General features: G+C 40.4%; 1 protein-coding gene across 1 annotated transcript in view; it reads left to right on the plus strand.

Annotated features, from left to right (window-relative positions):
* The window catches only part of RXFP2 (relaxin family peptide receptor 2), a 65,443-nt gene extending 53,201 nt beyond the window's left edge, over positions 1-12,242 (plus strand). The window contains exons 15-19 of the mRNA XM_030309964.1: positions 191-262; positions 2,864-3,093; positions 3,723-4,133; positions 7,158-7,376; positions 11,862-12,242. Of these exons, the coding sequence (XP_030165824.1) occupies positions 191-262; positions 2,864-3,093; positions 3,723-4,133; positions 7,158-7,376; positions 11,862-12,121 (1,192 nt within the window). The 3' untranslated portion in view covers positions 12,122-12,242. The remainder of the gene's footprint in view (positions 1-190; positions 263-2,863; positions 3,094-3,722; positions 4,134-7,157; positions 7,377-11,861) is intronic.
* The last annotated feature ends 11,253 nt before the right edge of the window (positions 12,243-23,495 follow it).

The raw sequence follows: 23,495 nt of genomic DNA on the forward strand, positions 1-23,495 counted from the left end.
TGACAAAATCAGCTCCAACTTACAGAAGGCATAAATAGAAATAGCAATCTTCTAAGAGTTTACTCTAAAATTTCCATCCTGATTTGAACTGGTAACAAGACTTTGAAGCATGGCATTTAGGATAGGACGAAATGCGATTATTAAAAAGTTAAGCCCTAAAAACATGAAACCTATTGTGCATGTTTTCCAGAGACCTGGAAAGGATAGAGATTCCAAATATAAACACGCGGATGTTTCAACCCATGACGAATCTTTCTCACATGTATGTATGTATGAAAGAGTGGAGAAGTAAGCATGGTGAAATCTTGCCAATGTTCTAGTGTAGACTGTCTAATGTATCACTGCAATGTGTTTGTGTGCAAGAAAAGTCTTTTTGTTGAGAACTTTTTAATTTTGTCACCTTTGGTCCCTGTCAAATAGAGTTCAATATTATGATGTGCCGACACGAATGACACTTCTCCCGGGAAACACGCTGTTTATCCAATTGAGGTCCAATAAGAGATCAGGGTACCAGAATGCCACACATTACACAAGATGAAGCCACTGGCTAAATGGTACTCAGGAGACCTGGAAACATTAATTCACCTCACATGAATGAGCAGTCGGCTGCTCTAAGATTTGAGCCCTTAGGAAGAAAGGTGCTATATAAATTCCAGGTGTTGTTACTGTTACTAAGTGCACTACAAAATGGAGGTAATTAATCTTTATAGTAGCTTTTGATAAGTCACTTTAATGTATTTGGCTAAAGTGCACTGTGTAAGTTGTGTTAACATATGTGTTTGTGACATGATCATTTCTTTACCAGCTGTATAATCTCTGTGTTCATGATTTCAAAAATTAACCCTTGTTATCCACAACAGTAGGGAGGATTCGATGTAAGATTACAAGTTGGGTGCAGCAAATGGATGGAATGGTTGGTGTGAAAGTGCTCTTTTGGGAGAACAACATGTTTATGTCTCTGCAGTAGGTGTGACTACTAAAAGACAAATATTTGATGTGTATCCACATGGCTTTCCTAATTTCCCTTTCTGTGGCACCAGTAGATACACATTTAACGAGGCGATTATTTCCTTGTCGCAGGCAGAATGTGAGGTCCTTTTAGAACAGAGAAATTCACCCTTAATAGAACATGATGGAGAAGGTGCTGCTTAAGCTATGAACTTCGGGTTGAGGTCAAGAAGGGCCCAACAATGAACAGAAAATGTATTAAGTTAGTTGCTTCTCTACTGAGTGATCTATTCTTCTTTCACCTTCCTCGTCCACCATTTATTGAAACACGTCCACCTCATAGCCCCCAACACTTTCTGCCAGCCAGTGCCTTGGCCACAGCAGGAGGAGAGATTGAATGACCAAGGCCCTAGCTGGCTCTATCTGAAGGCAGCAGACATGATGGAATCTCCTTTAAGACTAAGAGGTCAAGTCAGGTGTGTGCCAGGGACTCCAGGCAGGGAGAAGATAGAAAGAGAATTTATACATCAAGCTCCTTGAATCGGATAGACGATGTCAGGAAGCGAGGCTCTGAGCTACTTGGGGGCAGTGATTGTCCCCTATTTCTCTACCTGACAAGCCCAGCACTGAATTATCCATCATTCACTTGCTCATCTAGGAAGTGGCTAGAGGAGGGCTTCCCATGTGTCAGGCCCTGTTCTAGATCTGAGAACACAGGGATGAACAGCAGAGAGAAGTGTCTGCCTCACGGAGCTTCCGTTTAGCTTTGGGACCCAGAAAGCGAACAAATAGTTAACACAAACTGTGAAGAAAAGCAGAGCAAGATGGAGGGTCAGAGGGAGGATGTAGATGGTTCACGTAGAAGTCAGAGAGCTGGGACATCTGAGCAGACCAGAATGAAGGGAGGGAGCAGGCCTGGCGATATCTGGGGGAAGAATCTTCCAGGCAGGGGGAACAGCAAAAGCACTGCAGTGATAAGGGGGTGAGCCTGGCTTGTTTGAGTTTGGGAAGAAAGACAGGGTGCCCGGGTGGAACTAGCAATGAAGGGAAGGAGGTGAGTGGATCCGGGCATCCAGTCTTGAGGGGCCTTGAGGCCGCGGCAAAGGAAAGCTTCCTTTAACTCTGTAGTCTCAAAACTGAATGGAGAGATGGCTAAAAAAAAAAAAAAAAAAAGGCTTAGACAAAGAGAAATGAACTAAAAGAAGTTGTAAGGGGGGAAAAAAGTCTAAATACACAGGTTTAGGGAGTAGCAGTAAGCCAAGTGACCTCCCAATTCAATCACGTGAAGCTTCCACACACCTAGGTCACAAATACCTCGATCACAAACAAGCCTGTATTTTTCTCTAGAAACTGCGTAAGCCCTTTCAGGCTCTGGTGAGAAATCTGCTTCCTCTCCTAGCTCCCGTGAGTCTGAGGTTTCCGAGTCTCAGAGACTCTCCCTTCCTGCCAGTGTCAGGGGAAAGGAGGCTGGGTAAGTGAGTGTACTTAAACTGAGTACCAGGCAGGAATGCATTCGGCGAGGTCCTTTACATACCCGACCCAAGCCCCTGAGTGTTTGCTACAGATCAATGTAACAATGACAATTTGCTTTTTACCACACCCTAGAGAATAATCCAGGAAATTAGGAAGAAATAGAGTCCTGGAGACTTCACATTCTCATGTCCTCACCCGACACATCTCGGTCAAGCCACAGAATTTCTATGCCCTTTAGGCTCTTTGTCTTTCCAAGAAGAACACTGCCCAGAGTAACGTAATATGTAATGAGGAAACACTCTAATTGCATAATCATTACTAAACAAAGATAAACACACCTAGTGAAGTTGCCTCCCTGAGAGAGCAGCAGCTCTGCTAGGATGGCAACTGTAGTTTCTCTGTCATTGCTGTAAAGTGACTCTTTTTTTCCCTTTGAATTTAGTTATTTCAAAAACTTTCGATACTGCTCCTATGCTCCCCATGTCCGCATATGTATGCCCTTGACTGACGGCATTTCTTCATTTGAGGACCTCTTGGCTAACAATATCCTCAGAATATTTGTCTGGGTTATAGCTTTCATAACCTGCTTTGGAAATCTTTTTGTCATTGGCATGAGATCTTTCATTAAAGCTGAAAATACGACCCACGCTACGTCCATCAAAATCCTTTGTTGTAAGTATGTTTCCTACCTAAATGGATTTAGGATGTCTTCTGTGACCTGAGCACTAGATACATACTGGCCTTCAACAAAGGCACTTAGTACGGATTGGATGAGCTAGGCATTTTTTTTCTCTAAGTATGAACTACTGTTCTCTTTGGCTTTCTGTTTTAGATTGCATGAGTTTGCAGTGATCCAGCATTCACCGCTGGGGGTTATATCTTGGAAATGGGGTAACAGGGAGCTAATGAATCAACAGGAAGATTATGGAGGGCAGGTTGTGGGTTACAAACTAAGCTCAGTTTGCCTTCAATTACAACAGCACCCATGCTCCTCGAGCCCAGAAAATTATTCTCTCTGTTAACTAGGCGAGTAATACTTATCTACTGTTTGAAAACTAGCTTCCCCCACAAAACTTACCCCCTCACACACACCACCATTTTTAAAAATTATAAAACAAAGACCCAGTAGAGTATTTTAGAATTGGACATTTTTTGTGAAGTCCATTGGCTTTTAGAGACTGCTGTAGTGTAGGTGTTTATATTAGTTCATTTAATACAGGATGAAGGAAGTAGACCCAGTTAGGAAACCGAAACTGAAATGTTGGGAACTATCAACATACAATGTATTGATTCCTTAACAGGTGCAGATTGCCTGATGGGTGTTTATTTGTTCTTCATTGGCTTTTTTGATATAAAATACCGTGGGCAGTATCAGAAGTATGCGTTACTGTGGATGGAGAGTTTACAGTGCCGCCTCATGGGGTTCCTGGCCATGCTGTCCACCGAAGTCTCCGTCCTGCTGCTGACGTACTTGACTTTGGAGAAGTTTCTGGTCATTGTCTTTCCCTTCAGTAATATTCGTCCTGGAAAATGGCAGACCTCGGTCATCCTCATTTGCATCTGGATTATGGGATTTTTAATAGCTGTGATTCCGTTTTGGAATGAGGATTATTTTGGAAACTTTTATGGAAAAAATGGCGTGTGTTTCCCACTTTATTATGACCAAACAGAAGATATCGGAAGCAAAGGTTATTCTCTTGGAATTTTCCTAGGTAAATTATATTTTTCACTTTCTGGGCCAACATAATTTTGATAGAAATATCATATATTTCATCAACAGTGTTTTTGTCCTTTTCAGAAAGTAAATGAATATACTCAAGACTGTGTCCTTTTTTAAAGAAAAATTCTTACTGAGTATAGTTTTTATTAAACTTTTTATATAGAGATTTAGTATGGGAAACAAAAAACATACTGTCAGGATCTCTGGATGATTTTTTATTATCTGTAAGACCCTTTGATTTTCACATTGTGACTATGAGCTGGAGGAAGTCTAGGTTAGTACCTTGACCTGTGACCCCATCAAGTTATCTGAACTCATTTTTTTTTTTTTTACAATCTAGATATGAGTTAAGTAAATAATAATAATAAAATTCTGGAAACTCACTGACAGGAGATTATTGGAATGGAAATACCAAGAAGGTTTATTGCCTTTGGTAAATGCAGATCTAAAATCAAAACTGGAAGAGTGCTTAATAAAACTGCTTTCAGTTTTTCTTAATTCCCTCTAATTTTTAAGAAAAGAAGATCTTACCTTCTCTGGAACAAAAGTTAATGAGAAGTGGAGCTCTTTAAGGTTAAAAAAAAAAAAAAACATTTGTTTTTGTCTAATAGGTATCCCTGCTGTTTAAAATTAAGACGATTTCCATGTCATTTCTTTAGAGCAGTGTTCTCATCTTAATTCCCCCTTCTCATCTTTTCCCCTAAGTGGTCGATAAGCTCTATCATCCTTTCTTTCTCATCAAATGTTTTTTTCATCAAAATATACCACTGCTTTCTATTTCTTCCAGTCTCTACCTACCATCACCTTCGTGTGAAACCTCACTACCTCAACCCTGAAGGCCTTATACATAAGGGCTTATTACATACATTAGCCCTTACTAGTCTTTTGGCCTCAGGGGCTTTCTCTCTTCTATTAACCTGTTCACTCCCTGAGTATCAAAAAGGCCTCAGCTCTGAGACCTTCAATGACTCCCTGCTACTGCCAAGGTCAAGTGTACATTAGTCACTTAAGATACTTCACAAAATCGCTCTAACCACCGGTCCAGCTCTTCTTCATGGATTCCTTTTCTTCTTCTGAGAAATATACCTTCTTAGCACCATTTTAATAATACTCTTCACATACGACCCCGTTCTACAGCTATTTTTTCATGGACGTTGTAAGCTGTTCCTAGCATAGATGCACTTCATAGAGACCCCTCCTAACACACACACGCATTCCGCTCCATTCCATTCACTGATTCATCAATGATTTATTAAGCACCTGCTATAGGCCAGGCACTCTTTTGGACACTGGAGACACAACAGATCAGCCCTCACAGACCTACCACCAGAAAGGAGGATGAAGACAAGTAAACACATTCTTATGTCACAAACTGACAAATGCCACGAAGGAGGAGAACTGGATGTTCTAGGAGGCCCCAAATCTGAGCACCGGGGAAAGCTTTCCAGTAGGAATGAATCCACATCCTTAGGCCCAAAGGATAAGGAAGGATTAACCAAGTGAAGTCTATTCCAGGAAAAAACATAGTGGAGGTAGAACTCCAAAGCCAGGGAACAGGCCCAGATGAAAGGCCAAGAAGTTAGGTGTAGCTGGATCTTATAGTTAAGGAGAGTGGGGTAAGATAGCACCTGTGATGTATTCCAGGTTGATCAAGAGACGCACACGCATACACACACACACACACACACACACACATACACTCATCATCATCATCACCTATATACACTTGGCTTACCTGTGAGAAGAGTGCTAGAGCCTTTTTTTCTCTTTAAAGAATATACAAATACACAGTTTTGAAATCAATTCTTTATTTTAGAATGGAATAAGATTTAGAGAGACGTTGCAAGGACAGTAGCTTCCATTTACCCCTCATCTGGTCTCCCCTATTGCTAACATCTCACATCCCTATGGTGCTTTCAGAACACACGATTTTAATCCTTCCTGTAAGTCTGTTTTCACAATTTGTATTATAGGATCATCGTTAAAAGTCATTACCTGTTATTCTTAACTAAAGTTTCTGACAAGAGGCCTAAGATAAACCAATTTTATAAAATTCTATTGAATGGCTTTGTTATGAGATTCTATGGAATGTGAAATGTTTTGGATGAAAACAACAGAACACTGGGAATTTATACAATTCTCCCCTAGACTTCACCCATCTTACACATAGTCTAGATTCAGATGAACATTTTTTAAACAACTTCGAAATCGTATGCATGTTTTATGCTCACAGTGAGGAATGTGATAATTACTCTTAGTATTTTTATTCCAGCAAGAATATAACAAAGTGACTAAGAAGTCAGCATTATAAGATAGTGATGTTAAGTGAGAAGTTGACCCTATAGTGAGAATATATTTGACCCTAAAACATCACTCGTACAGTTGATTTTTTTTTATTTTTTCTTCTCTTTTTTCTTCTAAAACAAGCCTAAAGGGTTCTGAATTTTAGTTTAAATTACTGTAAGCTCTCTGGAAAAAAAAAAAAACACCCAAAAATGCATTCTTGTTCTATGTAATATTTTTACTTAAGACCAAAAACCATGGGAGATAATGTTTTTGAGGCTATTATCTTCTTGATACTCCAAGTCATCTTGTTCCTATTTATAAGATAAAGAAATGGGGTCATGTTTATTTTTTGAGATAATCAGATGATTACAATAATCCCTTCAGATCTGAATGTGCGGGGACTGAAAAATGAGAATAGCTTTATTCTGGCTTTCAAAAAGCTAAAATTCACCTCATGCTACACCTAGATCTGAATTTCAGAGGCCTGAAACTCTTTATAAAGGGTTTGTGTGTTTCCAGTATCTTTTTGATCTGACAAACCCCATTCTTTTAGCTTGTTGCAGCTGAGAGCCTTGGATTCGGGGTTTTTAGCTGATCGCCACTGGACCTATACAAAAATATCCTTGGAAGTACAGCCTAAGGAGGCGCCATAATGAACATCTATGTAACACAACACTTTTACTGTTGATTTATACACCTGAGATGTTAAGAGCTGTGCTTTTCCCAACAGGTGTGAACTTGCTGGCTTTTCTCATCATTGTGTTTTCCTATATTATTATGTTCTGTTCCATTAAAAAAACTGCCTTGCAGACTTCGGAAGTGAGGAATCATGTTGGAAGAGAGGTGGCTGTTGCAAATCGTTTCTTTTTTATAGTGTTCTCTGATGCCATCTGCTGGATTCCTGTATTTGTAATTAAAATTCTCTCCCTCTTCCGGGTGGAAATACCAGGTCAGTCCCTTCTATTATTCCCAAGTACATTGTGCTTTCTTTAGCCCCTTGGCAAGACCAGAATACAGTGCCTGACATATAGTAAATTCTCCGTAAACACCTACAAACGACTATTATTTTCCTTAATATTTTATAGTCTGTATTCTAAGACAGTAACTGGGTAGTGGTGCAATCCAGACAAGGATGATAAGGAAACGGGACTGAGAAAAAAAACGAACACTTAGCGTCTCGTTTCTATCTGAGCTAGACAGTGGCTCTTAACCAAGAGTACACATACAAAATCAAAATATACACAAAAAGGCCAGGTTCCACTCTGGGCTTCTGGATTTCATCTACAGGGACAAAGAGCTACACGCAGGTATTTTGGAAAAGTTCTCCATGTGCCCACGTGATTCTGAGGCACACACCCCTCCTTAAGAACCACCAGTTTATTTCACGGTCCTTGCCGTATGGTTGTCACTCTAGGCTCCGCTCTAGGGTGTTAGATGTTTGGTGGAATGGGGTCTCCCACCCACACCCTAGTTCAACCAGAGGGAAAAAAAAACCTTTCATTAGTTAGGTTTTTATGCGAACCCCTTTCCGGGACTTAGAAATCACAGTCATCGAGGGGCCACCTGAGCTTTGGCCTGACTCCCAGGGACACGGGGTTTCTACTTGGGGGGGGGGGGGGTGCTCATCCGGGGCAGAATTGTATCTGTTCATCTTGGCACCCCAGGGTCAAGCATGGGGTGGACGCTTCGGAAGCGCTTATAAAAGAGTGATGAATGTCCAGGAAACAAGCAGCTGTAATGATTTCTGTCCCTCTGGCGTGTGCATGGCAGTCATGGGAGGTCTTGTCAAGTGCCTCACTGCGAAACGGCACACAACACCCACAGCTTCCGCTTAACCTGTCAGTTTAGACTGATCACAAGGCAGACGCTAGGTGTGAAAGTGCAGATCGAGAGAGACATCACGGCTGACTACTTGGGAACTTTCACTGAGTGGCGAGAGCAGATGCTTTAAGAATGCATGTGCCATTGCTTGGCGAGACTCAGCTGCATGTGAGTGAGGAGCAGAATTACTTAAATATTAATGGTCACCGCTGAGGAACTTGATGAACCATCCAGTATGCGACAGCGTCCTGGACAGTTCTATTTTTACATCCTTGCATTCCGAATTCAACAGGACTAAAGTGTCCGTGGGCCTCCATTGCTCATGGAATAAAATCCAAGTGCTGGGATCGGCATTAAAAATCACCTCCTACCCCGTCCTCGTGTATTCTGTCATCCAGGCTCCACTCTAGAGTGTTAGATGTTTGTTGGAATGGGGTCTCCCACCCACACCCCTAGTTCAACCAGAGAAAAAACACTTTCATTAGGTAGGATTTTATGTGAACTCCTTCCTGGGACTTAATAATCCATTCGAATTATTAGGATTTTTTCCCTTCTGTACCTTTTTGATGTCTTGACATTGCTGAAGATGTTTCCTCCACCTGGATTATATTCTCAACCTGTAGGACTCTAGCTTCCTAAATACCTCTGCTCATCCTTCAAGATTCAATCCAAATACTCCCTCTCCCATGGTACCATTCTAGGTCTCTCTCCAACTCACACCCATCTAACCCAACTGCTTAAATGTCTGTGACATTTTGTTTGCACTTCACTTATTAACCTCATCCGAGCTGCCTCCCACCGGTGTTATTTTTTTTTTTTTATGTGTTCATTGCTCCCTTCAGATTATAAGCTTCAGGACGATAGGGACCATATGTTGTTTATCTTTCCACAAGTGGTTTTTTTTTTTTTTTTTGCATAATGTTATTTAATAAATGTTTCTTTAATTAAAGATGCTGAGCTGGTCCGAGAGTGGTGGAACAGGGTGGGAGGGGACTGTCTCATCAACCTCCCAAACTTCTCTTTCCACGCCTTTTGTTGCCCTCGCCCACCCCAGGCACTTGCTTGTTTTTGATGTGGGAGGAGGCAGCCTTGTGTGGTGATAGAAGGACCAAGTGGGGCAGGAGTCCTGGGTTTCTGTCCTGATCCCGCCGCTGACCAGTTGAGGAACTGGCGGCAGATCACCTCACCTCACCGAGATTGTTTTCATATGGCCTCTCAAATTCTTTCCAGTTTTCATATTCTGTGAGCCTGTCAACTCCTTGAGGCTTTTCCTCTGTATTACTCTGCTTGGACTGCCATAACAGAGTAACACAAACTGGGTGGCTTAAGCAATAGAAATTTATTTTTTCACAGTTCTGGAGAGCTGGAAGTCCAGAATAAAGTGTCAGCAGATTTCCGCTGCAGCCTCCCTCCTTGGCCCTCCTGCCTTCTCACCCTATCCTCATGTGGTCTTTCCTCTGTGCATGCACCCATAGTATCTCTATGTGTATGAAAGTTTCCCTCTTCTAGGAACATCTGTTAGATTGGAATGAGGACCAATCTAAATTATTTTAACTTAATGGCAACTTTAGAAGGCCGTCTCCAAATGCAGTCACATTCTGAGGTCCAATACATGAATTTTGGAGCACACAATTCAGCCCGTAACACTGTCTGATTTAGAGTCAGGGGAGGTCTGGTGATCAAGATGCTTTGGTATCTGAGAGCCACAGGAGTAGCCATCATCCTTGGAGAGCCTACAACATTCCAGATCATGATAGGAAACTAGAATGGGAAAAAAAAATGTTTTGTGACAAACTTATTTGCCCACACATCAGTCTTTCTCTACATTTATAGCTCAATCCTTTGAGGTCTGTCTTGAACACCTGGTTGGACCTAACAGAGTAGTCTTGACCCGCATTTGACTAAGCCCCTTCTTGCTTGTGTGACTCCCAAGTGTTGTAGGAAATGGCTGGACCTCATTGACTTAAACCCATCCTGTCCTCTTCCTCCAAGAACTCTGGGGTGTGCCCCACCATGGCATGTCACTGACAGTACATGCGGTCAGCCCAAAAGATAAGCCAGCTTTAGCCCTCCTTTCTCAGAAGTCACCTGCTGACCTTACATTAGTGAGTCACCCTGAGACTGGATGGGAAGTCTCATTCCTGGTCACAATTTCCTCTGGGAACACAACAGACAAAAAGCACTTGTTTTTTTTTTTTTTTTTTGGTTTTGTTTTGATTTCAATCACTGCACTGTCCATACTATCTAATTTTAAAAAATTAAGACACGTAATGTAGTATTATGAACCTTAATAAATCTGAGTTATGCTAAATATAGCTATTTTTCTTCCATATTCTTTCCAGTTCAAAAAAATAAATAAGGACAAGAAAGAGAAGATGGGATAGGAAAAGAGGAAGGCAAATACAGAAAAAAAAGAGAAGGGAGGAGATAACAGGAAAGCAGGAAAAACAGGAGGGGAGGTCAGATAAGCAGTCAGAAGAAATGGAAAAGAAAGAGAAGAAGGACAGAAAGGATGGAAGGAACAAAGCAGGGCAAAGAAGAACAAAGAACAATGTCTAAAGGATAAGAAAATTGTGAGATGGGGAGGGAAGAGAAGGAGACAAGGGAGAGTGACAGGGAATGTATCCTTGGCCTTACCCTCCGGCTCTTCACCTGAGCTGGGAGTTCTTTACACTTTTGAAGGTGTAAGAGGAGGCAGACTAGTGTGGTGGGGTCGCAGAATTGCAGGTGTTAGTGCTGAAGAGGGACGTCAGCAGAGCTGCCGACCATGGCCCACCCAGCCCCCGACTTCGATCAAGTAAGTTATCATCAGCCCCTTTCACAGGTAGGGTAGTTGAGGTCCAGGGAGCTTAGGTGATTTGCCCACGGTCCCGTAGCTCAATGACCCTGAGAGCAGGCTGCGTGCAAGGGGGAAAACACACTTCATCCTCACCAAGTGCGTGATGTATTCAGAAAGGGCACAATCATCACAAACGTCTACTCACAATTAAGTTTTGTGGCGTCTTTCCCTCCGTATTCTAATGAGCGTCTGTAAGGCTTCACACAGAAGGATTGATTGAGTTGGAAGATGTATTCTCCTTTGCTCGTCACATCTTCAGCCTCCACTCTGAAAAGGATGGTTGGAATACGAGGGCGGGACAGTTAGGCCTTGAGGAGCGAAGTTAAGACCGAGGTCCCATCTGAGACCGGACCAGATATTTCCTGAACACTGATCTATTGATTAAGAAGTATTTTGTCATTTTCTTACATATCTATAAAGAAAAGCAATAACGACAAGAAAAATACATCATATATATATATATATATATATATACACACACACACATATATATACACTTACATCTATGAAGTGTTTTTTTTTAATATATTTCCTCTCAGTTGGCCTCCCAACAACCTACCAAGTAGTTACTGAAATTCAAAAATTTCTGAATGGTAGGACCTTGAATTCATAGGTCCTCTGCTCCTCCAACAGAGAGGATCTCAATATGGTGAAAGAAAACTGTCATAGGAAGCCCTCCCCAAAGGAACATTGACTACAAACCGTTATGTGCTATTTGCGTCTGTTTAAAATCTCCGCTTCATGACATTTCCCACATTTCCTTTCCCTCTCCAGGCACAATCACCTCCTGGATAGTCATTTTCTTCCTTCCAGTAAACAGTGCCTTGAACCCCATCCTCTACACTCTCACAACCAGCTTTTTCAAAGACAAGCTGAAACAGCTGCTGCACAAACATCGGAGGAAATCCATTTTCAAAACGAAGAAAGAAAGTCTCTCGACATCCATTGTGTGGACGGATGACTCCTCCGCACTTAAACTTGGCGTTTTGAACAAGATAACCCTCGGGGATGGTATAGTGAAGCCAATTTCCTAGCAATGGTTTTGGACCCCCGGACTTCCAGGGGACTACCTGTAAGAAAAGGACAGCGTTCGGAACATGCTACCTGCAGTGCTTTTCATCTCTCCCAACAGCAAACCTTTCTGCACAGAGAGCACAGCAGAGTGACTTCTGGCACTGCGTTCCGATGGCAGTTGTTCTACTTAGCCGTGCGAAGAACTGTACCTGTGGGTTCTGCTCGCTCTCGGCATTTCGGAAATGCACTAGCGAAACCACACATAGTAGGCTGATGGGCCGTTGATCCGCAGCTAGTCGACACTACCCCCCTGCAAGGGAACGCCCCGCACATTGGCACTGCATGTCTGCTTCTGAGTTGAATTGCACCATCCATAAAATAAAAACATTCATGACACCTCATTCCAGGGTGGCCATCGTCACGTAAACCTCACATCTCTCTCTTTGCTTTTTCCACGTCAAAGGAAATCATCGGCATCCTGCTGAACTGAGGGCAAGGGATTTCTGAGATGTTCGCCCGCCTCCAGCCTCGCCCTCTACGCCGGTGGCGTAGAAACTTAGAAAGCACATCTTTACACGAGGTTGTTGCAGCCAACAAAACGGCAGAGAGACAGAGACTAAGCCTAGTACCATTCACCCTCTTGGCTGCTATTTAGTGTCAGCAGAGTTGAGATCGCAAACAAGATTATTTTTCTCGAGATTGCCCAGGCCACGAAGAAAAATTGGACACCCCAGCGGCCAAAACTACATTTTAATCTCTTTCATGGGTAATTTCTTTAAAGTAGCATCCCTACGGCTAGGAAGTTCTGTCTTCATAAAACACACAGATGAGACGTGTTAAAGGGGTTTAAGAATAGTGGTTTGATTGGGTCCGTTTGCTTACTCAGAGATTTCACTCAAAAAGGCCAGTAAGTTTGGACTTGAGTTTTGAAAATGTAAAGTACTTACTTGTGAAGGCCTGGATGTGTCGTTACCATGAAAGCTCATATGTGAAAAACAATCAGGTAAATAAAGTTATATTTTGCATTTGTCCATAGTTTATTTTATGTTTGAAAGAGACTACAGAGCCTGTTTATTGACTATTACCATGTTTCTCCTGAGAGAGAGTATAGCCAGGAAACACAGCACCTCAGTCAACAAGCACATCTTACGTTTTTCTCTTACCCCTTTTTCCAAAGCATGAGGCAATAACTGAATGTCTTTACTGCTCTCTTCATTCTGAGTTCCTTTAATGAGCAGAATCTAAGCAGCTGACCAAGAACTCCAGATTACCTCCTATCATCTAATAGCATCCAGGAAAGAATCCCAGAGTTCATGTGTCACGGAAGTTCTGGTAATTTACTTGTTATTGCTTAATAGTGACTAAAACCATCGTTTCAACCAAGTGAAATATCTTTTGCATCAGTGAAATCTTTCTGAGGATTCTGCAGATAATGTTCCTCCCCATTAAGTAGGCTGCCCTTTTCCTTATGGTTTCAAACTTTTCTCCATCTTGTCTCCTCAGTATGATGAGTTACTTCCTGACATGTTTCCTGAATTTGCTGACATTTTATTAAACGCCCTCTGCCAGTCCTTGATCATCAGATGATTTATTTCCTAATACATTTCCCAACATCAGGAACATAAATAAGGACTAGACCCTGAGCCCAGGGTATTGCAATCTTAGCACAAATGTGTGTCTCCCTCTCTTGAAAAGCATGAGGGGTGGGCCATGAACCAAGCATCTGGGACCTGTGTTTGTGAATGAGCTCTTACTGTTAAGTAGTACACATGAGAAATACAAGGTCAGGTGCATCGGGGAAGTTTTCACAGAAAAAATGGAAGCTATATATTGGTTAGCAGCATGCTAATGGATAGTATAGAATTGAATTCTAATAGCTTAGTGATTTACGGCCTTATTCTGCACTGCTACATAAATAGAAACCTGTAAGAAATGTTTAATTTTAGCAAATAACAGTCTTTTATCTGGATTGAGTGAGGTCTTTGGCATTGTTAGACTTGTTTTCTAAACCCGATGCTTCTGTGTGGATATGGAAATACTACTTCTGTTCTTTAACCACTTCCCATGACAACATAAACAGCAAATAAACATGACTTGAGAACATAAGAGGCCATAGACTGTGCTATCTTTGAGTAAGAGAGAATGAGGGCAAATTACCCAATCCCCATCTCCATCATGTGCCTGTGTATTACTGACATCTGGTATTGAAACTTAAAAAAAATATATTCTAAGAAATGAATATGGAACCTCAGATGAGCGTACCAAAAGGGGGTACGTGGTTTATCTGCGTTAGACATAGCTAAGCTTACTTACATCACTTTGTTTCATTCTTAAGGTTTATTTGTAATCAAAATTAAAATAGTTTATGCCCACTGCGGTTGCTGAAATAGACCCTGGTGACCAGGAGCTCTAAGTGGGGTTACACATAGCTGAGCTTTAGCTCACAGGTAGTAGTTTCACACCTCACCATGTGCCTCAAATCCTCAGCTCCATCCGGCCTGGTCTCTACAGCATCAGAGAGCCACAAAAGCAGAGCCATCACCCCAATGTTTTTCTCTTAAGGGTGACCTCGGTGCCAGATCAAATGAGTATTTGGTAACTTGCTATGCAGATACTCATGCTACATTTTCAAGAATTTATCTCACCCAATATGATTCTTCACTCTGCTTTACCATTCTCGAGTTGGCAAGCAATGCAAAGATCCAGAGAATGTACATGATAGAAATGAAAACTGGTGAAGTGTCACCAATCATATGCTCCCTATAATTTTACATATGCCCCCAAGGGAGGTCTGAAGTAAATGGATCTTCCAAAAGTAACAAGGGATACACGTAAGACATATTTCTTTTTAGTTTTTCAATGTAGCATAAATGGGCGTATGGTTCTATTTAATAAATAGCCTTAGGTAACTTTACTCAAGAAACAAAGCATGGAAGATAAATATTTGTATTTTCTTATTTCCTGAAAAAGAAAAAGAAAGAGTGATTGTAAAGATTTCTCCTTATATTAATCTGTTTATATGTCAGTTGTCTGATAGCCTGTCTATGAAAGACAGAAGATGCATTTCTAATAAAGATAATGTTTATTTCTGAACCAGAAACATAAAATGTAATCAGAATATTCTTTGTTGTTGTTGTTGCTATTGTTGTTGTTGTTGTTGTTGTTGTTGTTGTTTTGAGTATTCTCTTAAATGGTTTTTCAGTAGGAGACCTTAAAGTCCTTGAGGTACACTTCCTAAAGCCCTATAAGCTGATTGAAACCTATACGAAATGTATTTCATTTAGAATAGTCTTCAGGATACTCTCCACGTGACACATATGGAAGAAATCAATTACAAATAAATAAAAAACAATAAGGCCACCTGACAAAATTGCGGATCCAGGGATGGGTATCTCATGCCATCTCAACGGTCTGGCCCCAGTCCATGGTGACACTGCTTATCGCTAGGACCTGAAAAAAGCATAACTGTTTTGAGTCATAAACTCACAACTAGTTTGGATACAAAAAGAAATTATTTCTGGACTGCCTGGGACCCCATAAAACTTTCACCTGTTTCCTGATTTTCTGAATTCATGACGTTAGAGTATTTGATTCAGTAATGATTTGCAATGGAAGCTATTATATACTTTCCTGCTACAGACAGTATATATTTAGGACAAAGAAATACAGAGTCAAAACCAGAAAGCTGGTGCCATAGTTCCAATTCAGTCATCAACTACTTATAAGTTCTCAGACAAATGCCTTTAAATCTCTTCCATTCTCTATAACTGGGCTTCCTTAGGACCATCACACAAACTGATGGCCTATCCCATTTTGGGGAAGATCTATAATGTGGATTAAACCTCTTCCTGAAGGTCCATGTGGATTAAAAATCCAAAAGTTTACATAAAATTCAAGGATTATCCAATTCTCAGTTTCCCTGGGATATTACAAGGTCTCAGAAAGAATCAATGCGTGGGTCAGTGCGATGTTCAGAAATCCTCTTCTGGCGAAAGCTTACAGGGCCCCCATTCTCTTATGGAAAGAACACTGAGGCAAAGCCTCAGACAGTGACTCTTTCCTAAGACGTGGAAGAGTACAACAGTGTAGCAGTGAGTACAACTTAAAAATTAGGTGACCTAATGCTAGAAAAATCTAGGAATGCAGACAGTGATGTAATTAACAAGTAACCATTTTAATTGACTACAAGTCATAAGCTGGTCTCTTCATGTAAGTGTATAAATGGGTCTACTATCCCCTACATTATTTTGGAAAACACATAAATGCACAGGTATGTCAAGCACTTATGACTGGGATTTTACCCCATATACTGGGGGTAAAGTGTTGTTAGGGTAAAGACATAACAGCATACCCAATTTCCCCACAGAACCAAAATACAACACGTGGTTCTTGACCCAGGATTGATCTCTGCCTCAAACCGTGCACCATCAGCCTTGAACTCCCTCCCTTTATCATCAACCTCTCTTCTCCACTGGCCCTTTCTGTTCAGCTCACAATGCTCCAATTTCTCATATCTAAGACCGACACTAGCATCTGTCTGTTTTTGCCTTCTCTTTATGACTAAACATTTAGAAAGGATGGTAAACTCTTTGTCACCGGTGCTTTGACTTCTCAACAACAGAATGCCTCTACCCTCACCACACCGTGAAGGCACTGCTCCTTGAGGTCTTAATGATAACAGCCCAATGGACAGTTTCCTTTCTTTAACTATTTCATCTCTCTGAAGAATTTGTCACTGACAACCACTTCCTCCTCCAAATTCCTTTCTTAGAAGGAAGGACATCATTCTTTCCTATTCTACACTACTCCACTGGCTCTCCCTTCTCACATCTTTATGAGTTTCCTCTTCCTCCACCTGCCCCCATAAACTTATAAATAAGTTTCTGGGGGTTTATTCTTGGCTTCCTGTTCTTTGTCCTCCTTAAATCCCTCCCAGGCTTCAATCTCTCCATGGCTGTCATAGATAAGTAAATTAATTTTTAAAGCTCACGTAAAAATAAACATAAAGAGGGGTGCCTGGGTGGTTCAGCAGGTTGACCATCCAAGTTTGGCTCAGGTCATCATCTCACGGTTCATGAGTTTGAGCCCCGCATCGGGCTCTGTGCTGTCAGAGCCCACTTCAGATCCTCTGCCCCCACCCCCTACGCTTCCCCTGCTCGCGCTCTCTCTAAAAAAATAAAATATAAAAACAAATCTAAATACATAAATAACTAAATATAGAAGGGGCTTATTTTGATAGTTCTTATCATATCTTGACACTTTTTAATCTTCTCCACCATACAACTTTTGTTGAAATTTCTAACCTCCCTAATGAGAATCAGCTATTCTCTCAGGCTCATCCAAAAGTGATGCATTTTTACATGTTTAGCAAATGGGTTTGAAACCCACCAAAATCATTTGTTTGGAAGATTTTTAAGAGAAAATCCCATAAACTTAAACTCCATAAGTGGCCCAGGCTAGAGAGGGGAGAGGACGATTCTAGTGGCTCCCTATATAAATTTCTGCTCAATTCCTCTATTTTCAGTCCAGGACCTATGCTTACATAAACTTCTTTCTTTTCTTTATTTTATTGGACAGGATCAGAATGTGCAGACATGTCCACTGAAAGTATGGAATCGAGAAAGGGATCTTAAGGAAAAGTTTTATGCACATCACTGAAGAGGCATTGGATGGGGTAGGGTGGAAACCTCAGATCACATGATAACCATCATAGAGACTGAACCAGTGATATTAATTGATTTACCTTTCCTGTTTTTATGTAGCTGGCAGTAGCCTTAGAGATCAAGGGTTGTATCCTTTTGCTGCTTTGTAAACAGCAAATCCTTTTTGTCTTAGTTTTCCACTCTTCAGTGGCTTATATTTTCCCTTAAAAATGCTTGGTTCCTGGGGCACCTGGCTGGCTCAGTTGGTAGAGTGTGTAACTCTTGATCTTGGGGTTGTAGGTTTGAGCCCCACATTGGGTGTAGAGATTACTTAAAAATGAAATTTAAAAAAAAATGCTTCATTCCTCCCTTGATTTGAATTTTTCATTTCCACCTCTTTTATATTATTGTTTAAAATAAAGAAAAGCCTCAAACTTTTGTCCTGCATAGGGACTAAGTCTAAACCCACCATGCATGGAGTTTGATTTAGATTCACAACCATGTCTCTCCAGCCATTAGCCCTGCCCTTTGCTCGTTCACTGTGGATCATGGCCATCTTTGGAGTCCTGCCATGCTCTTTGTCAGCTAATAAGAAAACAGTTGGACATAATGTATGCTTCTAAAATAATAGTTTTTTTAAGGAAGTGAATCACTTTAGGAAATATACATCTAAATTTCTATTGCCATTCATTTATTCAGTCAGCAAATAGGCCTTGTGCAGCTACCTGAAGCTGCCACAATGCTGTCTGACAAGGTCATCTTCAAGAACAGGTAATTCACATTCCAATAAAATATGCTTGGCCAGACAACCGGGGGACTGCTTTAGAGTTGTCAGAGATTAAGTCCCATGGATGCATCGGTCTTATCACTTTATCCACAGGACACTCCTTTTTACCACAATATCTTTTTCTTTCTACTTCTCTTCCTTTTTTCCTCTGTCAAACTTTTGCTGACATTCATTGTTCTTTTTCTCTTTGCTCTCTCACTCACTACACCTACACACACACATCCCTCCTTACCTCTCTCAAAATCTGCTTCTTTGCTTCCTCATTTCCATCCTTACTCTTAATATTCCTGGCTTTATGTCTGTCTGTCTTTCTCTCTCTCTCTCCTGGGGTAGGCAGTATTTGAAGAGGGGATATAAGGCCAGAGTGAGGCCCAAAGTGAGATGGGCTCTTCTGTTGAGCACATCAGGAAGCAGACTAAGTTCACTTTTATGCTCTCAGCCAGCTGTAAGTACCCTAAGTCAATGGTAGGAGGTCTAATCATCTGGCCACGATCCTATAGCAACAAATCATACTAGAAACATAACTGAACAGTTGTTGCAGACTGCCAAATGCAGTCAGATAGGCTTTGTTAGAGGTCAAGCATTATTTATTCATAAGTGCATGCTTTTGCAGACATGTGCATACACATAAACACCTTGTTATGTTGGAATTAATTCATTTGACAACCTCACCTCCTTGGAACAACTAAGTTAAAAGAATAAACCCATTAATTTTTAAAGGCCTTTAAGAAACCCAAGATAAAACAGTTGCTACAGATTCATAAATTAAAGCACAAAAGTAGAATGGGGCATAGGCAAAAGCACCCAGCATCTCACTTGAGTTGTTCATTCATTCACAAATATAAATTGGGTGCCATTATGCCAGGCAATTCTAGGTAACAGAAGTCAGCAGTGAACACATGGACCAGAAAGTTGTGCCCGTCTTAATGGAGCTTACATTCTTGGGGGTTGGCAGGAGAAACACTAATAGAGGAAAATGAGCAGAATCTATAGTGTGCTAGAGGGTGAGAAATTCTGCAGGAAAAAATGAATAAATAAGGGAAGTGGATAACTTATTGCCAGAGGAGAGAAAATGGCAATGAAAGTCCTCATAAAAGGTGACATTTGAGTAAAATAGCCTGCCACTATTTCTCCTCAGTTTACTTATCTTTAAAATAGGAAAAATAATGACTATCTCACAAAATTACTGAAAGCTTTAAATGAACAGATACATATTCTAGCACATAGCCTGAAATGTGTTAATTACTCAACAAGCAGTAGATTCATCTTACTCTCAAAATTTCACTCATCTAGGAGAGCTTTATATGTTCAGAATACATTTTCCTATAATTCACATATAATTTTAGCAAGATATATTTTCTTATTTCTAAACTCAGAGAAGATTGTATGTATGTATATACGTGTATGTATATATGGGTGTGTATGAGTGTGTGTATGTGCGTGTCTTGGATATTCATGTGGATTTCCATTACAAATTTAGACTTCCTAAGATCTATGAACCCCAAAGCCAATAAATTTAGCCAAAAATTAATTCTAAGAGGATAATAAATAACCCTGAGATAACAGGAAGTGCCAAAAATAAACTTCTCTAAAACATCTATCCTAACTCAGTCCTCACAAACATCTCCAAAATGGCAGATTCTCATACAAGCCTTTATAGAAGTTCTACAGGTAACGTCTCACAAATGGTGAGCTCATAATCCCAAATTAATAAACCACAAGGAAACAATACACCAGAAATTGGGAACCAACGAAGCCACAAAACTAAACAACAACAAAATTTCAGGTAATAGAATTATATGACAAAATCTATAAAGCACATTTTTAAAAATTATTCAAGAAGTAAAGAAATTGACACTATAAAATGTATAAGACCCTATGAAAAGTATCTTTTTTAATTTTAAATTTTTTTAGAGAGAGAAAGAGTGCTAGCAGGGGAGATGGACAGAGGGAGAGAAAGAAGGGGAGAGAGACAGAGAGAGAGAGAGAGAGAGAGAGAACCTTAAGCAGGCCCCATGCTCAAGGTGGAGCCTGATGTAGGGCTTGATCCCACAACCCTTGGATCATGACCTGAGTAGAAATCAAGAGCTGGACACTCAATTGACTGAGTCACCCAGGCACCCCTGAAAAGTACCTTTAAAAACAGAACTTTTTGAATTAAAATGTATTCATTAAAATTAGAAACTCCATGGAGAGTTTTTTTTTCTTTTATATATCTGCTTTATTTATTTATTTATTTATTTTTAAAATATGAAATTTATTGTCAAATTGGTTTCCAGACAACACCCAGTGCTCATCCCAACAGGTGCCCTCCTCAATACCCATCACCCACCCTCCCCCCCCCCCCCCCCCCACCAACCCTCAGTTTGTTCTCAGTTTTTAAGAGTCTCTTATGTTTTGGCTCCCTCCCTCTCTAACCTCTTTTTTTTTATTCCCCTCCCCCATGGTCTTCTGTTAAGTTTCTCAGGATCCACATAAGAGTGAAAACATATGGTATCTGTCTTTCTCCGTATGACTTATTTCACTTAGCATAACACTCTCCAGTTCCATCCACGTTGCCTCAAAAGGCCATATTTCATTCTTTCTCATTGCCACATAGTATTCCATTGTGTATATAAACCACAATTTCTTTATCCATTCCTCAGGTGATGGAAAACAGTGTGGAGGTTCCTCAAAAACTAAAAATAGATCTACCCTATGACCCAGCAATAGCACTGCTAGGAATTTACCCAAGGGATACAGGAGTGCTGATGCATAGGGGCACTTGTACCCCAATGTTTATAAGCAGCACTTTCAACAATAGCCAAATTATGGAAAGAGCCTAAATGTCCATGGATAGTTTCAAGATCAGATTCTGTACAGCTGAAGAGAAAACTATTGAACTAGAAGTTAGGACTGAGGAAAGCGCAGAAAATGGAGAGAGATTTTAAAAATGTGTAAATTATGATCAAGATTTAGGAGTTACAGAGGATAGTATAAGAAGGTCAAATGCACATTTAAAAGGAGTCCCAGAGGGGTGCCTCGGTGGCTCAGTTGGCTAAGCATCCAACTTTTGATTTCAGCTCAGGTCATGATCGCAGGGTGATGGGATCAAGCCTTGCATCAGGCTCCATGCTGAGCATAGGGTCTGCTTAAGATTGTCTCTCTCTCTCCCTCTGCCCCTCTCTCCAGTTCATGTGCTCTCATTCTCTCTCAAAAAAAAAAAAAAAGTTAAAAAGGAGTCCCAGGTTCTGGGGATCTAACATACAGCATGGTCATTCTACTTAATACTGTACTCTATAACACAAAATTTGTTAAGAGACTAGATCTTAAGTGTTTTCACCACCCAAATAACTGTAAAAAAGTAACTAAGTGAGGTGATGGATGTGTTCATTAATTTGATTGCAGTGATCATTTTACAATGTAAGCAATATAAAATCACCACATCATATATTTTTTAAAACATACTATTTTATTTGTAAATTATACCTCAATAAACCTGGAGGAAAAATTTTTAAATAAAATAAAGGAGTCCCAGCTAGAAAGAACAGGAGGATGGAAAAGAAGCACTGTTCCAACAAATGATGGCTCAGATAGCAAACAACATATGCAAAGATGCTCCGCATCATATATCATCAGGGAAATGAAATTCAAGCAACAATGAAATATCAATACACACCTGTTAGGATGGCCCAAATCTGGACTACTGACAACATCAAATGCAGGCAACGATGTGAGCAACAGGAACCCCCATTCATTACTGATGGGAATGCAGAATGGTACAGCCACTTTGGAAGATGGTTCAGTGATTTCTTACAAAACCAAACATACTCTTTCCACATGATCCAGCCATTGTGCTCCTTGGTATTTACCCGAAGAAACTGAAAACATACACCCACACATCCACATGGATGTCTACAGCAGATTTATTCATAATTGCCAGAGCTTGGGAGCAACTAAAATGTCCTTTTGTAGGTGAAAGGATAAATAAGCTGTAGTACATCCAGACAATGGAATATTGTTCAGCACTAAAGAGAAATGAGCTATAGAGCCGTGAAAAGACATGGAGGAAACTTAAATGCATATCACTAGGTGAAAGAAGCCAATGTGAAAAAGTTACACACAGTAGGATTTCAACTATTTGGCATTCTGGAAAAGACAAAACCATGAAGGTAGTGAAAAGATCAGGGGTACAGGGGCAGGGAGCAAGAGAGATGAATAGGTGGAGTCCAGAGGATTTTTACAGCAGTAAAAATACTCTGTATAATATTGCATTGATAAATATATGTCATTATTCATTTGTCTAAACTCATAGAATATACAGCACCAAGAGTGAGCCATAATGTATTCTGTGAACATTGGGTGATCATGATATGTCACTGTAGGTTCATCAACTATAATAAATGTACTACTCTGGGGGGATGTTACTGGGGGGACAATTCATATGTGGGATCAGGAAGTATATGAGAAACCTGTGTAATTTCCATTCAACTTTCCTATGGACCCTAAACTGTTCTAAAAATAAATAAAGACTTAATCTAAAAAGATAATAATTTTTTAATGTTTATTTATTTTTGACAGAGACAGAGACAGAGAGAGAGAGAGAGAGAGAGAGACAGAGCATGAGCGGGGGAGGGGCAGAGAGAGAAGGAGACACAGAATCAGAAGCAGGCTCCAGGCTCTGAGCTGTCAGCACAGAGACCAACCCGGGGCTCGAACTCACAGACCGCGAGATCATGACCTGACCTGAACTCAGATGCTCAACCGACTGAGCCACCCAGGCACCCCTAAAAAGATAATAATAAAAAAATGAGTTTATAGACCTGGAGAACGTCTTTGTAAATCATGTAAATTATAAATATATATTATTTGGAATTAATAGGAATAAGATAAACAGACCAAAAAAATTTTTAATGGACCAAGGATTTGAATCAACAATTCACAGAAGAAGAAAACCAAGTGGTCAATAAATATGAAAAACAAACA

Source organism: Lynx canadensis, chromosome A1, assembly GCF_007474595.2.
Source record: "Lynx canadensis isolate LIC74 chromosome A1, mLynCan4.pri.v2, whole genome shotgun sequence".
NCBI classification, from domain to species: Eukaryota; Metazoa; Chordata; class Mammalia; order Carnivora; family Felidae; genus Lynx; species Lynx canadensis.